This window comes from Oncorhynchus gorbuscha, linkage group LG09 (assembly GCF_021184085.1).
Source record: "Oncorhynchus gorbuscha isolate QuinsamMale2020 ecotype Even-year linkage group LG09, OgorEven_v1.0, whole genome shotgun sequence".
Lineage (NCBI taxonomy): Eukaryota > Metazoa > Chordata > Actinopteri > Salmoniformes > Salmonidae > Oncorhynchus > Oncorhynchus gorbuscha.
Genome location: NC_060181.1, coordinates 93,945,041 through 93,964,531, shown reverse-complemented (window position 1 = coordinate 93,964,531; position 19,491 = coordinate 93,945,041). Strand labels below are relative to the sequence as shown.

Below are 19,491 nucleotides of genomic sequence, written 5' to 3'. Positions count from 1 at the left end.
AAGTCACTGAGCACTTCAGTAAGGCAATTCTTCTGCCAATGTTTGTCTATGGAGATTGCATGGCGGTGTGCACGTTGAAGTCACTGAGCACTTCAGTAAGGCCATTCGTCTGCCAATGTTTGTCTATGGAGATTGCATGGCGGTGTGCACGTTGAAAGTTATAACCCTGTCAGCAACGGGTGGGGCTGAAATAGCTGAATCCACAAATTTGAAGGGGTGTCCACAAACCTTTGTACAGGCATATATAGTGTACCAAGTTATGCTCCGATAGACATTGACCTAGGGGATAAATACATTCTAATCTAATAGTCTAGTCTAATGTTTAAAATCATATAAGGATTTTACTTATTCAGTTACTGCCCTACTCTTTCATTTTTACTAGATTCTCACCTAGCAACTCAACATCAGGAAGGTGTTCTTAATGTTTGGTATACCCAATGTTTTACAGTTGGCAAATTGTGAGAGAGCAGTGTATAATTCTGTATATCATTCAGGAAGGTGTTCTTAATGTTTGGTATACCCAGTGTTTTACAGTTGGCAAATTGTGAGAGAGCAGTGTATAATTCTGTATATCATTCAGGAAGGTGTTCTTAATGTTTGGTATACCCAGTGTTTTACAGTTGGCAAATTGTAAGGTTCCGAACTGGGCATGTGAGACTGTATCTCCTCTTATGTTATATTTATGTTATGTTATGATTTAGATTATAATAACTTTAGTTCAAAATACAAAATGCATTGGTGTTATTCTGTATTTTCAAACAAAATGCTTTAGCTTTCATTCTCTTTTATTTCAGAGGAAGAGAGACATGTCTGTGATGATGGACCGAGGTGGGACATGAATTCATTTTCCACTTGTTATTGCACCCTTGCAGTACTACTCAGTACTACACTCTACCACAATACTATGATCCTAATATTCTCAATTTTATGTTGATGGTGATTATTTACACAGTAAATTGTGTGAAATGTTGTTACACATGGTGCAGTATATCTTTTTTTTGGGGGGGGTTACATTTTCTCATCCCGTGTTGTTCAAATGATAGTTAACTACTATCTAGAAAAACTGTGTAAAATAATGAATTTAGCCATTCATGTCTATCAACAAACTAACAATTAAGAATGGTATTGTTTTGTACCCCTCACATACCCTCAGTATGTTCCAGGACCAGCTGGCGGAGAAGGTCCGGCCCTTCATAGACTTAATAGACTACATGAGATCCATAGGGATAGATAAGGAGCTGCCTCTGCCAACCATTGCTGTGGTGGGAGACCAGAGTTCAGGAAAGAGCTCTGTGCTTGAGACCCTATCTGGGGTGGCGCTGCCCAGAGGGACTGGTGAGATTCTGTATTGTTTTCTGAACATACAACAAAAAAAACAAAAAAATAAATATTAGCATTTTAAATGTCATTCCTAAATCACCCAAAGTCTCTGAAAGTGGTTGTGTAACTTAGACATGATTTGGGCATTGACTCATTTTTGGTTTGAAGATGCTGAAGTTGTCGATTGATGCCAGTGGCTCGGTAAACAACCCTGAAGCAGGTTTTCACACTGTCCTTGTCCATAGACGAGGTCAGGAAACAGACAGTACAATGGGACCACAGAGACACGGACATGTTTAGAACCGTTCTAGATGACCACAGCAAAACTTTATTAAAAATGTTAACTGTACATGAGTTTTCCTACCATTTATTCAGACACTGTAAATCTCTGACATGCTTTCTGAACATTAGAGCAACCTTGTTGTCTGTAGCCTGCAGAAGTTATATATTTATCATGAAATTCATGTCCCGGTCCATTGTTGACTGTACTGTCATATTGTATTGTATTGATTGTTCTGTAATACAGTATAATGATCTGTCATTGGTACTTCCTTGTTTCCAGGTATTGTCACCAGGTGCCCACTGCTACTTAAACTCTGTAACGACAGGACAGTGAAATGGGAGGCTGTCATCTCATACGGAGGGAAAGTCTTTGAGTTTGACGAACCTTCAGAAGTCGTGAGACAAGTTGAACAAGGTGAGATGGGAACGAACACACACACACACACACACACACACACACACACACACACACACACACACACACACACACACACACACACACACACACACACACACACACACACACACACACACACACACACACACACACACACACACACACAGACAGACAGACGCACAGACGCACAGACGCACAGACGCACAGACGCACAGACACACACAGACACACACACACACACAGACACACACACACACACACACACACACACACACACACACACACACACACACACACACACACACACACACACACACACACACACACACACACACACACACACACACACACACACACACACAGACACACACACACACACAGACAGACACACAGACGCACAGACACACGCACAGACACATACGCACAGACACACACAGACACACACAGACACACGCAGACACACACAGACACACGCACACACACAGACACATACGCACAGACACACACACAGACACATACGCACAGACACACACACACACGCACACACACACACACACACACACACACACACACACACACACACACACACACACACACACACACACACACACACACACACACACACACACACACACACACACACACACACACACACACACAGACATATTATTCGATACTGTACATTAACCAGTGGAGGCTGCTCAGAGGAGGAAGGGGAGGACCAATCCTCCTCAGTGAATAAAACAAAATGTAAAAATATATTTTCGTAAATATATATTTTTAATAAAGTTATACTTAAAATATTTACATAACCAAATAAATGAATAATACACACTGTTTTGCAATGAAACCCTACATTAGCCTCAACAGCACTCTGTAGGGTGGATCCATGGTGTAGCCAGACGACAGCTAGTTTCCATCTTCTTCCGGTTATATTGACTTCAATACAAAATCTTGGAGGCTCGTGCTTCTCCCTGCCTTCCATAGACTTACACAGAAAGAATGACCATGTCTGGAGGACGTCCTCCAACCTATCAGAGCTCTTGAAATATGAACTGAGATGTTGGCCACCCAGTCAAAGGATCAGAGAACGAATCTATTACTGAAAGCATAAGCTACAGCTAGCTAGCACTGCAATACATGACATTTGGTGAGAAGCTTACCCAAATAGAGAGAAAGACAAGAGGAACAGTTTTGAAAAAACATTTAAAAAAAAAAATTAAGGACACTTTCAGTTACTGAGCTAGTGAAGTTAGCTAGCTAGTTTAGCAGACACCAGGCTCAAACAGAGAGGGATGCTAGCTAGCTGATGTTAGCTAGCTGGGTATGACTATCCAACAAAGAAACTCTTATAATATATAATATATGCCATTTAGCAGACACTTTTATCCAAAGCGACTTACAGTCATGTGTGCATACATTCTACGTATGGGTGGTCCCGGGAATCGAACCCACTACCCTGGCATTACAAGCGCCATGCTCTACCAACTGAGCTACAGAAGGTAAGTTTTTAGGTTTTATAAATTGTTAGCCACTGGTGCCCGCCGGTTGTAACTGCTAAACAGCTTGCTGCTGACTGAACACTGTACTGCATGATTGTAGCAGGTTTACTAACGTGTTAGCTCTAGTAGCTATGTTGACTATAATGGTATAATATGGTGACAAAGATGTCGGCTGTGTGTAGCGCTGATTTGAAAGTTTGGCTTGGAAATTGTTTTTTTCGTCTGGTCACAGACAGCCGTCACAGCACTGAAGTCCACAAGGGAAAACGTGAGAGGAGGGGAGCACGTAGATGGGAGGAGGAATTATATATACAATGATCTAAAACATCATACTTTTTGGTAGCAAACGGAACACAACAGGGATAAACATACCTGAATTTGTCCAATAGAAACTCTTGTTTGCAACAGACTAATTGAATGTATTGGATGTGTCAGTGTCTGTCACCTTGATTACTAAAAATTCTGCATTGATTCATAGGCTAGGTTGTAGTATCATGTAGTAGCCTAAACCTATCAGAGTTACAATGAGCTGGGTGAATGGAATATGAATGACAGTAACCTAAACAAATCAAATCAAATCAAATTTTATTTGTCACATACACATGGTTAGCAGATGTTAATGCGAGTGTAGCGAAATGCTTGTGCTTCTAGTTCCGACAATGCAGTGATAACCAACAAGTAATCTAACTAACAATTCCAAAACTACTGTCTTATACACAGTGTAAGGGGATAAGGAACATGTACATAAGGATATATGAATGAGTGATGGTACAGAGCAGCATACAGTAGATGGTATCGAGTACAGTATATACATATGAGATGAGTATGTAGACAAAGTAAACAAAGTGGCATAGTTAAAGTGGCTAGTGATACATGTGTTACATAAGGATGCAGTCGATGTTGTAGAGTACAGTATATACATATGTATATGAGATGAATAATGTAGGGTAAGTAACATTATATAAGGTAGCATTGTTTAAAGTGGCTAGTGATATATTTACATCATTTCCCATCAATTCCCATTATTAAAATGGCTGGAGTTGGGTCAGTGTCAATGACAGTGTGTTGGCAGCAGCCACTCAATGTTAGTGGTGGCTATTTAACAGTCTGATGGCCTTGAGATAGAAGCTGTTTTTCAGTCTCTCGGTCCCAGCTTTGATGCACCTGTAATGACCTCGCCTTCTGGATGATAGCGGGGTGAACAGGCAGTGGTTCGGGTGGTTGATGTCCTTGATGATCTTTATGGCCTTCCTGTAACAACGGGTGGTGTAGGTGTCCTGGAGGGCAGGTAGTTTGCCCCCGGTGATGCGTTGTGCAGTCCTCACTACCCTCTGGAGAGCCTTACGGTTGAGGGCGGAGCAGTTGCCGTACCAGGCGGTGATACAGCCCGCCAGGATGCTCTCGATTGTGCATCTGTAGAAGTTTGTGAGTGCTTTTGGTGACAAGCCGAATTTCTTCAGCCTCCTGAGGTTGAATAGGCGCTGCTGCGCCTTCTTCACGACGCTGTCAGTGTGAGTGGACCAATTCAGTTTGTCTGTGATGTGTATGCCGAGGAACTTAAAACTAGCTACCCTCTCCACTACTGTTCCATCGATGTGGATAGGGGGTGTTCCCTCTGCTGTTTCCTGAAGTCCACAATCATCTCCTTAGTTTTGTTGACGTTGAGTGTGAGGTTATTTTCCTGACACCACACTCCAAGGGCCCTCACCTCCTCCCTGTAGGCCGTCTCGTCGTTGTTGGTAATCAAGCCTAGCACTGTTGTGTCGTCCGCAAACTTGATGATTGAGTTGGAGGCGTGCGTGGCCACGCAGTCGTGGGTGAACAGGGAGTACAGGAGAGGGCTCAGAACGCACCCTTGTGGGGCCCCGTGTTGAGGATCAGCGGGGAGGAGATGTTGTTGCCTACCCTCACCACCTGGGGGCGGCCCGTCAGGAAGTCCAGTACCCAGTTGCACAGGGCGGGGTCGAGACCCAGGGTCTCGAGCTTGATGACGAGCTTGGAGGGTACTATGGTGTTGAATGCCGAGCTGTAGTCGATGAACAGCATTCTCACATAGGTATTCCTCTTGTCCAGGTGGGTTAGGGCAGTGTGCAGTGTGGTTGAGATTGCATCGTCTGTGGACCTATTTGGGCGGTAAGCAAATTGGAGTGGGTCTAGGGTGTCAGGTAGGGTGGAGGTGATATGGTCCTTGACTAGTCTCTCAAAGCACTTCATGATGACGGAAGTGAGTGCTACGGGGCGGTAGTCGTTTAGCTCAGTTACCTTAGCTTTCTTGGGAACAGGAACAATGGTGGCCCTCTTGAAGCATGTGGGAACAGCAGACTGGTATAGGGATTGATTGAATATGTCCGTAAACACACCGGCCAGCTGGTCTGCGCATGCTCGGAGGGCGCGGCTGGGGATGCCGTCTGGGCCTGCAGCCTTGCGAGGGTTAACACGTTTAAACCTGTCACTGTTACATTGAACTGGGTGAATATGAATGACAGTAACCTAAACCTGTCACTGTTAAATTGACCTGGGTGAATATGAATGACAGTAACCTAAACCTATCACTGTTACACTGAACTGGGTGAATGGACCAACACCATAGTACCCTCCAAGCTCGTCATCAAGCTCGAGACCCCGGGTCTCGACCCCACCCTGTGCAACTGGGTACTGGACTTCCTGACGGGCCGCCCCCAGGTGGTGAGGGTAGGCAACAACATCTCCTCCCCACTGATCCTCAACACGGGGTCCCCACAAGGGTGCGTTCTGAGCCCTCTCCTGTACTCCCTGTTCACCCACGACTGCGTGGCCACGCACGCCTCCAACTCAATCATCAAGTTTGCGGACGACACAACAGTGGTAGGCTTGATTACCAACAACGACGAGACGGCCTACAGGGAGGAGGTGAGGGCCCTCGGAGTGTGGTGTCAGGAAAATAACCTCACACTCAACGTCAACAAAACTCAGGAGATGATTGTGGACTTCAGGAAACAGCAGAGGGAACACCCCCTTATCCACATCGATGGAACAGTAGTGGAGAGGGTAGCAAGTTTTAAGTTCCTCGGCATACACATCACAGACAAACTGAATTGGTCCACTCACACTGACAGCGTCGTGAAGAAGGCGCAGCAGCGCCTGTTCAACCTCAGGAGGCTGAAGAAATTTGGCTTGTCACCAAAAGCACTCACAAACTTCTACAGATGCACAATCGAGAGCATCCTGGCAGGCTGTATCACCGCCTGGTACGGCAACTGCTCCGCCCTCAACCGTAAGGCTCTCCAGAGGGTAGTGAGGTCTGCACAACCCATCACCGGGGGCAAACTACCTGCCCTCCAGGACACCTACACCACCCGATGTTACAGGAAGGCCATAAAGATCATCAAGGACATCAACCACCCGAGCCACTGCCTATTCACCCCGCTATCATCCAGAAGGCGAGGTCAGTACAGGTGCATCAAAGCTGGGACCGAGAGACTGAAAAACAGCTTCTATCTCAAGGCCATCAGACTGTTAAACAGCCACCACTAACATTGAGTGGCTGCTGCCAACACACTGTCATTGACACTGACCCAACTCCAGCCACTTTAATAATGGGAATTGATGGGAAATTATGTAAATATATCACTAGCCACTTTAAACAATGCTACCTTATATAATGTTACTTACCCTACATTATTCATCTCATATGCATACGTATATACTGTACTCTATATCATCGACTGCATCCTTATGTAATACATGTATCACTAGCCACTTTAACTATGCCACTTTGCTTACTTTGTCTACATACTCATCTCATATGTATATACTGTACTCGATACCATCTACTGTATGCTGCTCTGTACCATCACTCATTCATATATCCTTATGTACATATTCTTTATCCCCTTACACTGTGTATAAGATAGTAGTTTTGGAATTGTTAGTTAGATTACTTGTTGGTTATTACTGCATTGTCGGAACTAGAAGCACAAGCATTTCGCTACACTCGCATTAACATCTGCTAACCATGTGTATGTGACAAATAAAATTCGATTTGATTTGATTTGAATATGAATGACAGTCATACGCTGTAAGAGTAATAGAAATAAGGGCATGCTCATAAAAAATACATTATTGTCCCTAATCTTAAACGGCACCAACCTCCATTGACAAATCCATAATAATTTATTGTGGAAAAGATTGTATGGCATTTACCATAGAGTACTACAGAATATATATTATAATAAGATTAGTTCTATCTGGGTATAAGACAAACAAACAAACAAACTCATGAATATTTTCCCATTGATTTAACAGCTCAGAACGCGTTAGCTGGAAAGGGAGTGGGGATATGTGAAGCCCTGATCACTCTAAAGATCCTCCACGGTGTGTGACCTCAGTCTGATTGACTTACCAGGGATCACCAGGGTGGCTGTGAAAGGACAACCAGAAGACATTGGAGTCCAAGTAAGTCTGTCGTTAGAGTGTATAGCTTTTGGACTTGGTCCAGTACGTTGTTTGGTTATCTCATGACTCTTGGTTCTCATCTCGTGATTCACAAAGGATGAATTGTTTTAGACACGTGTACAGACTTTATACCATAATTGCTAGCAAGGTACATGTAGCTATGATGGTTGATTCTGGTGAAAGGCACTTTGAATGTGTTGACGTTGAGGAAGGTTGAGCGTCAGAATCATGAAGAACAGAGTGCTGTCACGCCCGCTCTCCCTCCCTGGCGCCAGGCTACCCGTCATCATACAAACATGTTACCAACATTACGCGCAGCTGCGCTCATTGAACTCAACCTGGACTCCTTCACTTTGTTTATTACGCCCTGTATATCTGTCTGTTCCTTGGTTGTGTTCCCTGTGTCCGCATTGTGTTTGTTATGTGTTCCTGTCCAGACGTGATTCCTGTTCCGTTTCATGTCCGTCAGTTATTAAACCTTCACTCCCTCTACTTGGTTCTAATCTCCTGCCCTACCAAGTGCCCCACACAGGGCAATATCCCGGTAACAAGGGTCTGATACCCTCTCGTGGATTAATCACATAACTGGTTCAAATGCTTGAATCCTGACTGCTTTGTCACATTCTTCTTCCTTTTTTTGATAGATCAATAATCTCATTTTGAAATTCATAAAGAATAAGAGAACCATTATTTTGGCGGTGGTACCATGTAATGTTGACATAGCAACAACAGAGGCTCTGAAAATGGCACAACAAGTGGATCCTGAAGGCACAAGAACTCTGGGTAAAGAAATTGTATATACGGATGTATTATTTTATACGATTTTGGTATTGGTAAAGTTATCATAATCCTTTTAATTTGTCTTCAAGCCATTCTGACAAAGCCAGACCTGATAGACCCGGGAGCAGAGAAGAATGTGTTGGAAATTGTCCACAATAGAGTCATCTTTCTCGGCATGGGCTATGTCATTGTGAAATGTCGTGGTCAAAAGCAAATTGATGAAAACATGTCAATAACCCATGCGATTGAGGAGGAGTTGGAATTCTTCCGAAATCACGAGCACTTCAGGTAAAATGTGTTCTTGCCATGTGTTAAGTAAACTTGCATCTTTGTTTTTGATGGCTTTACATCTGAAAATGTTCAGGGCCCCAAACTGTGGATTTCAGGATTTTATGATTATTTTTTCTTTCACATCCTTTGAGAGTAGTTCCATATAGTATTTATTAATGGTCTTTCCTTATGAGTCCCTCCCCTCCCTTCTCTTACATTTCTGCATATTGTACTTTTTAACATTCAAAATTAAAATGGCTAAATTATCCTTGGTATAATTATAATAAAAAAAATCCATATGTTAGCTTAGCTTAAACAGAAGGATATTGATGGTTTTTGTATTATGTTAATTAGATATCTGTGGGGGCGTGACCATTGTAGGCCAAAGGTTATACCATACCAGGTTATGGCCAATTGTTGGGATGAAATACTGTGTTTGTTATATTTCTCTCCCTTACAATGTATAGATCCCTCGTGCGTGAGGAGAAGGCAACCACCAAGTGCCTAGCCAAAAAGCTCACCAATGCCCTGTTCAAACAGATCAAGGTTAGTCCAACCACATACCCTATGGTTATCTGTTCCCCTTACACCCAGTGCACACTGGAAAACATGTGGTCTGGTACCTATTAATAGTTAACTTGTATGTTTGCTCCTGGTCAGACATATCTGCCCCAGATGTCAGAGAAGATAAAGGAGCAGCTGGGGGAGGTAAAGCATTCGTTGAGTAAATTAGAGGACGGGCCTCCCCTTGAACCTGAAGAGAAGAGGAAGTACCTCATTCAGGTAGGTGCATCTTTCACCTTTCCGTCTTTCAGCTTCGTAAACTTCTTCTTTTGTACAACATTTCCTTAAAAATGTATGATGTAGGGTTGGAAGCCATACTGTTGCACAGTAGTCCAGGTGTGTTATTGTCATGGTTTGGTAAATTGTCAGTAGAATGTCCTATAGAGAATTTTGGCAATGGTACCTGGTGTAAAGGCATCAGCTCTGTTGCACATCCTCTGCCATTTGGATTGGTCAGATTTGCAACACAGGTGTAAGAGTAAACATACTGTCCAGGAAATAAATAAAACAGCATTTAAATGTTCTCTACTTCCACTTCCTCCACTCTCCTTCCTTAATTTCCCCTGACTATGTTTGTCACCAGGTTAAACAATACTTTACTTTGACAGCTGATTTTACAAAAACACTTGGACAAGCCACTGTAAGATAGTTCTTGTTTAAACGTCTTTTGTCTGGGGGCAGTATTGAGTAGCTTGGATGAATAAGGTGCCCAGAGTAAACTCCCTGCTACTCAGTTCCAGAAGCTAAGATATACATATGATTAGTATATTTGAATATATAACACTCTGAAGTTTTGAAAACTGTTTGAATGATGTCTGTGAGTATAACAGAACTCATGTGGCAGGCAAAAACCTGAGATGAAATCTAACCAGGATGTGGGAAATCTGAGGTTTGACGCTTTTCAACTCATTCCCTATTGAAGATACAGTGGGATATTGGTCATGTTGCTCTAAGGCTTCCACTAGATGTCAACAGTCTTTAGAACCGTGTTTGATGCTTCTACTGTGAGGTGGGGGTCGAATGAGAGTGGAATGGGTCAGAGGTCTGCTGGAGAGCCACGAGATCAGTCTCGCATGTTCACGTGATAGCGAGACTGAGAAAGGAATTCTCCGGTTGGAACATTATTGAAAATATATGTTAAAAACATCCTAAAGATTGATTCTATACATCGTTTGACATATTTCTACTGACCTTTTTGACTTTTTGTCTGCTCTTAGTGAACGCGGGTCATGAATTTTGATTTGTTTGCCAAACGCGCTAACAAAAGGAGATATTTTGACATAAATAATGGACATTATCGAACAAAACAAACATTTATTGTGGAACTGGGATTTCTGGGAGTGCATTCTGATGAAGATCATCAAAGGTAAGTGAATATTTATAATGCTATTTCTGACTTCTGTTGACTCCACAACATGGCGAATATCTGTATGGCTTGTTTGGGCACTGAGCGCTGTACTCAGATTATTGCATGGTTTGCATTTTTGGAAAAGTTTTTTAAAAATCTGACACAGCATTAAGGAGAAAGGTCCATGTATAATTCTTGTATTTTCATCAACATTTATGATAAGTTTTTCTGTAAATTGATGTGGCTCTCTGCAAAATCACTGGATGTTTTTGGAACTTCTGAACACAACGTGCCAATGTATACTGAGATTTTTTGATATAAATATGAACTTTATCGAACAAAACATACATATTGTATAACATGAAGTCCTATGAGTGTCATCTGATGAAGATCATCAAAGGTTAGTGATTAATTTATCTCCATTTCTGCTTTTTGTGACTCCTCTCTTTGGCTGAAAAAATGGCTGTGTTTTTCTGTGAATAGGCACTCACCAAACATAATCATTTGTGGTGCATTTCTGTAAAGCCTATTTGAAATCGGACACTGTGGTGGGATTAACAAGAAGTGTATCTTTAAATTGGTGTGAAATACTGGTATGTTTGAGGAATTTTAATTATGGGATTTCTGTTGTTTTGAATTTGGTACCCTGCACTTTCACTGGCTGTTGTCATATCGATCCCGTTAACGGGATCGCAGCCGTAAGAAGTTTTAATATCTGTAGAAGACGTAATGTTGGATGGTTCTTGTGGAGACATTTTATTAAACAGTCATCTAAAAGGACTAAATATGAAACATTTTAACAGGTTTCATTATTATGTTTCCTTCTTCAGGTCATAACAGATTTCAATGAGCAGATTACCCAACTGTCCAAAGGGGATATTATCGTTGAGGAGAATCTATTTGAGCTCATGCGAAAGGAATTTACAGAGTGGATGAAATGTTTGGAATATGACAAATCAAACTGTAGGTACAATTTGAATAGCCCAGGTATTGCTCATCATAATACCTTGTATAACCAATAAATATTTATGTTTCTAAATATCCCTAATATTTACTGATATAATTATTACACTACTAATAGTTATGTCATACAACAGTGATTATAATCTCCAATAAATGATTAACATTGTTTTCCTGAATTTAGACCACAAAGTAGTGCAACAAGTGGTGGATGAATATGATCAGGAGCACAGGGGAAGTGAGCTGTCAGGTTTCAGTAACTACAGGGTATTTAAACGTGTTGTTCAGAAACTAGTGGCTGAACTTAAGACACCAGCCATGACGACACTACAGAAGATCAGAGGTAAGTGACCGAAACCCGTGGTCATGTCTACTCCATCTCTCCCCCTCTGGCACTTGTTGTCACCAGTTTATTCATTATTACGCACACCTGTCACCATCGTTACGCACACCTGCGCCTCATGAAACTCACCTGGACTCCATCACCTTCCTGATTACCTCCCCTATATCTGTCACTCCTTTTCGTTTTTTCCTCAGGCGTTATTGTTTCTGTTCCTGTGTTTCATGTCTGTATTCTACTCATGTGTCTTGTTTTGTTTCATGTTTGTTTATTAATTAAATTCACCCCCTGTACTTGCTTCCTGTTTATTAGCGTACACGTTACAGCTCGAGGGTCGATGTGTTTTTCCAAAAGCCCCTTTATTGAACATCATTCATGGGCCTCTATGGTACTTCTGACAAGACAAACATGCCTATTATATTAAGCATTAACACACAAGAAAGCAGGTATTGGTGAATCCCACCCCCCCAACCACATCATCAGGGCTGAAGTGGATCTAACTATACCAATTCAGTATCCATTCACATTGTACATAAGGTACTGGAACTCACCCTGGAACTGTCCATGTCTATAACTACTGACCCTGGAACTGTCCCTGTATATAACTACTGATCCTGGAACTGTCCCTGTATATAACTACTGACCCTGGAACTGTCCATATAACTACTGACCCTGGAACTGTCCCTGTATATAACTACTGACCCTGGAAACTCTCCCCTGTGTCCCTGTATATAACCCTGGAACTGTCCCTGTACCCCCTGGAACTGTCCCTGTCTATAACTACCCTGACCCCTGGAACTGTCTATCCCTGTATATAGCTACTGACCCTGGAACTGTCCCTGTATATAACTACTGACCCTGGAACTGTCCCTGTATATAACTACTGACCCTGGAACTGTCCCTGTATATAGCTACTGACCCTGGAACTGTCCCTGTATATAGCTACTGACCCTGGAACTGTCCCTGTATATAGCTACTGACCCTGGAACTGTCCCTGTATATAGCTACTGTCCCTGGAACTGACCCTGGAACTGTCCCTGTATATAGCTACTGACCCTGGAACTGACCCTGGAACTGTCCCTGTATATAGCTACTGACCCTGGAACTGTCCCTGTATATAGCTACTGACCCTGGAACTGACCCAGGAACTGTCCCTGTATATAGCTACTGACCCTGGTACTGACCCTGGAAATAGCTACTGACCCTGGAACTGTCCCCTGGAACTGTCCCTGTATATAGCTACTGACCCTGGAACTGACCCTGGAACTGTCCATGTATATAGCTACTGTCCCTGTAACTGACCCTGGAACTGACCCTGTATATAGCTACTGACCCTGGAACTGTCCCTGTATATAGCTACTGTCCCTGGAACTGACCCTGGAACTGTCCCTATGACCCTGGAACTGTCATAGCCCTGGAACTGTCCCTGGAACTGACCCTGGAACTGTCCATGTATATAGCTACTGTCCCTGGAACTGACCTTGGAACTGTCCATGTATATAGCTACTGACCCTGGAACTGTCCATGTATATAGCTACTGTCCCTAGAACTGACCCTGGAACTGTCCATGTATATAGTTACTGACCCTGGAACTGTCCCTGTATATAGCTACTGACCCAGGAACTGTCACTATATATATCTACTGACCCTGGAACTGTCCCTGTATATAGCTACTGACCCAGGAACTGTCACTGTATATAGCTACTGACCCTGGAACTGTCCCTGTATATAGCTACTGTCCCTGGAACTGACCCTGGAACTGCCCATGTATATAGCTACTGTCCCTGGAACTGACCCTGGAACTGTCCATGTATATAGCTACTGTCCCTGGAACTGACCTTGGAACTGTCCATGTATATAGCTACTGACCCTGGAACTGTCCATGTATATGGCTACTGTCCCTAGAACTGACCCTGGAACTGTCCATGTATATAGTTACTGACCCTGGAACTGTCCATGTATATAGCTACTGTCCCTAGAACTGACCCTGGAACTGTCCATGTATATAGCTACTGACCCTGGAACTGACCCTGGAACTGTCCCTGTACTACTGACCCTGGAACTGTCCTGACCCTGGAACTGTCCCTAACTACTGACCCTGGAACTGTCCCTGTATATAGCTACTGACCCTGACCCTGGAACTGTCCCTGTAACTGACCCTGTCACTATATATAACTACTGACCCTGGAACTGTCCCTGTATATAGCTACTGTCCCCTGGAACTGTCCCTGTATATAACTACTGACCCTGGAACTGTCACCCTGGAACTGTCCATATATAACTACTGACCCTGGAACTGTCCCTGGAACTGTATGTATAGCTACTGACCCTGGAACTGTCCCTGTATATAACTACTGACCCTGGAACTGTCCCTATATATACTTACTTGTGTTCTTGTTTCTCTAGTGTTTTTGTCCTACTTGATGTTGTTTTTTATAATACTTCATTGTTGGGTTTAGAGTTTAGAACTACTGAACCCTGGAACTGTTTCATTGTGTCCCTTTTGCTACTGACCCTGACATTTGAACTTTAATTGACTAAATAGGACATGTTGAAGGGATTGTTCACTCAAATGACAAAATGACATATTGGTTTCCTTACCCTGGAAGCAGTCTATGGACAAGGTGTGACATCAATCCATGCTTTGGTTTAATTTACCTGTTTCCATTTTTCACTCTTCATGTCCAAATGATCCTAGTGTATCTCAAATTGATTGTGTAGCTCAATGGAGTTACTCAATGATTGTTTGGACACGAAGCACAAACAAATTATAATTTTAGGGACTATTGACTTGTAATTTGGCTGAACTATCCCTTTAAATAAAAACATTTTGTGGAATATATTTGCCAAATACATTTGTCTCTTTTAACATCTCTTTACCAAATACATTTGTCTCTAAACATCTCTTTACCAAATACATTTGTCTTAACAACTACTTTGTCTCTAAACATCAAATACATTTGTCTCTAAACATCTTTTAAAATACATTTGTCTCTTTACCAAATTTGTCTCTTTTAACATTTGTTTTGGTTTTTCAGACATGGTGCAAAAGCAATTTGATCATTTGTCCAGAGAGAGCTTTAAGAATTATCCTTATCTTCATCTGGTCTCAAAGGTAATGACAATTGTAAACTGTTAAGTGCTCTGACATGAAAATCATACAGCCCAATTTTTCAATTTTTGATTTGTTAAAAAAGTTTGACATTTCCAATAAATGTCGTTCCACTTCATGATTGTGTCCCACTTGTTGTTGATTCTTCACAAAAAAATACAGTTCTATATCTTTATGTTTGAAGCCTGAAATGTGGCAAAAGGTCGCAAAGTTCAAGGGGGCCGAATACTTTCTCAAGGCACTGTACAATTCTCTACGTTGTGATTTTAGGCTGAAATTAAATTCTTAGTTAGTGGCACTAGCAAGAAGAGAGAGAAACTTGAGGCAAAGCAGCACTTAAAAATCACAATATATGTTTATGGAGAATTACAATTGACATGTTGTCCCATGTTGGATTGTAGCTTGAACTGTTCAAAAGAAAACATCAACAGACACTTAGATCATGTCGAACTGAACTTTGTTCTGAAACAGTAACAATATTTCACTGCCTCCCTGCATCCAAGATTCTTTATGTCTTCATGGAATCTTCATCTTTGTTTGAACTCAGAAAAACATTGAAACAATCCAGGAAAAGCAGTCAAACATAGTGAAGGAGAGGATCGTGGAGCAGTTTGAGATGGAGATGCAGGTCTACACACAGGATGAAATCTTCAACAAAGTTATGCTGGAGGCGGAAACACATATTCTAGAGGAGGGGGAAATAGCAGAAGACAAAGAGCAAGACACCAGGAGCAAGTACCCTGGGCTGCTCAAGGCATACTATGAGGTACAATGCAACACATCTACTGTGCAGTATGTATAGAATGTTCCAGAAATAAAATCTAATTTACTAAACCTGCAGCTAACATAAAACTGTCATGTTATGTAGCTTGCTTATCGACAAACTCACACACTCAACTAATCTAAAGAAGGCCGGTTTTATTGCTTCTTTAATCAGGACAACAGTTTTCAGCTGTGCTAAGATTATTGCAAAAGGGTTTTCTAATGATCAATTATCCTTTTAAAATGATAAACTTTGATTAGCTAACAGAACGTGCCATTGGAACACAGGAGTGATGGTTGCTGATAATGGGCCTCTAGATATTTCCAGCTACAATAGTCATTTACAACATTAACAATGTCTACACTGTGTTTCTGATCAACTTGATGTTATTTTAATGGACAAAAAATGTCAAAAACAAGGACATTTCTAAGTGGCCCCAAACAAGTTTACTTTACATTTCTAGCCTGGCCCATGACAAATATTTAATAATAATATATGTTTACTTTATATAGCTCTGCTCCAGCCTGTACAATGAACCCATGACATCATCAATGAGATCTCTAATTAATACTTTAAGACAATTGTTTCCAAAATACATTGTTGTGGCAGGGTTGCATTATGGTATATTGCATTTTGCAGACCTATCAAACTCTGAAGTCTATATGTTCACCTTACTGTGTCTTTGGTGTCATTTGGTAATCTTTTGGTTGCCTTGTGGCCATCTCATCACTTCTAGCCCTCACTCTCCATCCCACCTCACCTCTCTCGCAGATTGTGGTGCAAAGACTGGCTGACCAGGTGCCCATGATGATCTGTTACTTCATCCTGAAGCAGTCAGCCAAGATTGTGTGCAGTGAAATGCTGGATCTGCTACACAGAGACGACACTGATAACATCCTACAGGAGGATTCAGAGATCGGACAGTATCGTGCAAAGTTGCAGGCCCAAGCGGATCGCCTTATACTGGCCAATGAGAAAATCAGCAGCTTCTGAGTAGGTGATGTCAGTTAGAATATTCAGAGATCTTGAAAATGAAACCGATTTATAGAAGTATAACCAGATTGTTGGAACGGTCACTTTCGGCTAAATGCTATTTATTTTAAATAAGGAGTGAAATAAGATGGATTTTGTATATTTGTATTCAACAAATGTGTAAGAACGGCTAAGATCAGTGAGATGCTATACAGACGACCCCAGTGAAATCCTACAGGAGAAACCAGAGGTCGGACGGAAATGTAAAAGGTTGTGGGACCAAGCGGATCACCTTGGACTGGCCAATGACAAGCGGATCACCTTGGACTGGCCAATGACAAGCGGATCACCTTGGACTGGCCAATGACAAGCGGATCACCTTGGACTGGCCAATGACAAGCAGATCACCTTGGACTGGCCAATGACAAGCGGATCACCTTGGACTGGCCAATGACAAGCGGATCGTCTTTGACTGGCCAATGACAAGCGGATCAACTTGGACTGGCCAATGACAAGCGGATCGTCTTTGATTGGCCAATGACAAGCGGATCGTCTTGGACTGGCCAATGACAAGCGGATCGTCTTGGACTGGCCAATGACAAGCGGATTGTCTTGGACTGGCCAATGACAAGCGGATCGTCTTTGACTGGCCAATGACAAGCGGATCGTCTTTGACTGGCCAATGACAAGTCGTGGAAATTTCATGTATTTACCAAATCATGAGAGCAAACCACACACAAGTCAGAGTTAGTTATCACAAAGTCCATTTTTAATTATATGAGATCCATCACAACCCTGTGACTGTCAGATCAATTCAGTGTCTATCAATGAATTATCTGAGAGTCCCTTTCACATTGCAACTGAGATCCTTTATAGCAAAGACACACATAGCCAGACAGCATCGGCATAATTTATCGTTCAGCTTTGTCTCCTAAACTATGTATTTTGTCAAACTCAGAACCATAAACAAATCCTCCATATCAACAGGCATATATTAAATCCATCCCATCTTGACAAGATCACAGAGACACATTGACTGGCACACAGACATTGTGGAGCCAAGAGATACACGCTTGACCTCTCCCCTCTCTCCGGCCCAAGCAACTTAGTCTTGACAGAGACAGATACTGCAACCCAGCCACAGTATTATACAAACACATTCTGATGAGAAGTAACTTACACACATATGATGAATATAAAACATCTTACCTATGTTACCAACTAATTCTGATTATTCCCCAACAGGGACCAAGCGGATCGTCTTTGACTGGCAAATGACAAGATTAGTAGACTATGATTGACAATTTGTCAATGCAGAAATTCTGAGATGGAGCCAACAAAGCCTGCAATAATTATACCTACATTTATCATTTGATCAGCATACAGGACATTTTAAATGTTGGGCATCTCTACATTTGATCAAAAATGTGTTTAAAATAAAATGATTTGACAGTTGTATCATCACATATCTGCATTGTGTTATTATATTTTCATCTCAAAATTTACTGAGGAAATATGTGAAGATGGTTGATAACATTTATATGAAGTGACAAATGAAATGAAGGTTGTATCCATTTTCTGATTGGTCAGAGCAGATCAATGTTGAGAATAATTGTATAATGGCATTATAATAACTTGATGCCTGTTTAAAAAAAAAACGTGTTGAGGATCAGCGTGGCGGTTGTGTTACCTACCCTTACCACCTGGGGACGGCCCGTCAGGAAGTCCAGAATCCAAGATGGAGAGGGAGGGGTTTAGTCCCAGTACCCTTACCACCTGGGGACGGCCCGTCAGGAAGTCCAGAATCCAAGATGGAGAGGGAGGGGTTTAGTCCCAGTACCCTTACCACCTGGGGACGTCCCAGTACCCTTACCACCTGGGGACGGCCCGTCAGGAAGTCCAGAATCCAAGATGGAGAGGGAGGGTTTTAGTCCCAGTACCCTTACCACCTGGGGACGGCCCATCAGGAAGTCCAGAATCCAAGATGGAGAGGGAGGGGTTTAGTCCCAGTACCCTTACCACCTGGGGACGGCCCATCAGGAAGTCCAGAATCCAAGATGGAGGGGGAGGGGTTTAGTCCCAGTACCCTTACCACCTGGGGGAGGCCCATCAGGAAGTCCAGAATCCAAGATGGAGAGGGAGGGGTTTAATCCCAGTACCCTTACCACCTGGGGGAGGCCCGTCAGGAAGTCCAGAATCCAAGATGGAGAGGGAGGGGTTTAGTCCCAGTACCCTTACCACCTGGGGGAGGCCCTTCAGGAAGTCCAGGATCCAAGATGGAGAGGGAGGGGTTTAGTCCCAGTACCCTTACCACCTGGGGACGGCCCATCAGGAAGTCCAGAATCCAAGATGGAGAGGGAGGGGTTTAGTCCCAGTACCCTTACCACCTGGGGGAGGCCCATCAGGAAGTCCAGAATCCAAGATGGAGAGGGAGGGGTTTAATCCCA

At 42.5% G+C, this 19,491-nt stretch overlaps 1 protein-coding gene across 1 annotated transcript; it reads left to right on the top strand.

Annotated features, from left to right (window-relative positions):
• The first annotated feature begins 618 nt into the window (after window positions 1-618).
• LOC124044280 (interferon-induced GTP-binding protein Mx-like) lies at window positions 619-18,512 on the top strand. The gene is given in 15 exon segments (XM_046363925.1): window positions 619-828; window positions 1,154-1,335; window positions 1,883-2,017; window positions 7,786-7,843; window positions 7,845-7,935; window positions 8,580-8,718; window positions 8,805-9,003; window positions 9,453-9,531; window positions 9,646-9,768; window positions 11,728-11,860; window positions 12,042-12,200; window positions 15,236-15,312; window positions 15,857-16,075; window positions 16,844-17,065; window positions 18,290-18,512. Coding segments are annotated over 13 exon segments (1,815 nt in total). The 5' UTR covers window positions 619-828; window position 1,154; the 3' UTR covers window positions 18,290-18,512.
• Window positions 18,513-19,491: the final 979 nt, after the last annotated feature.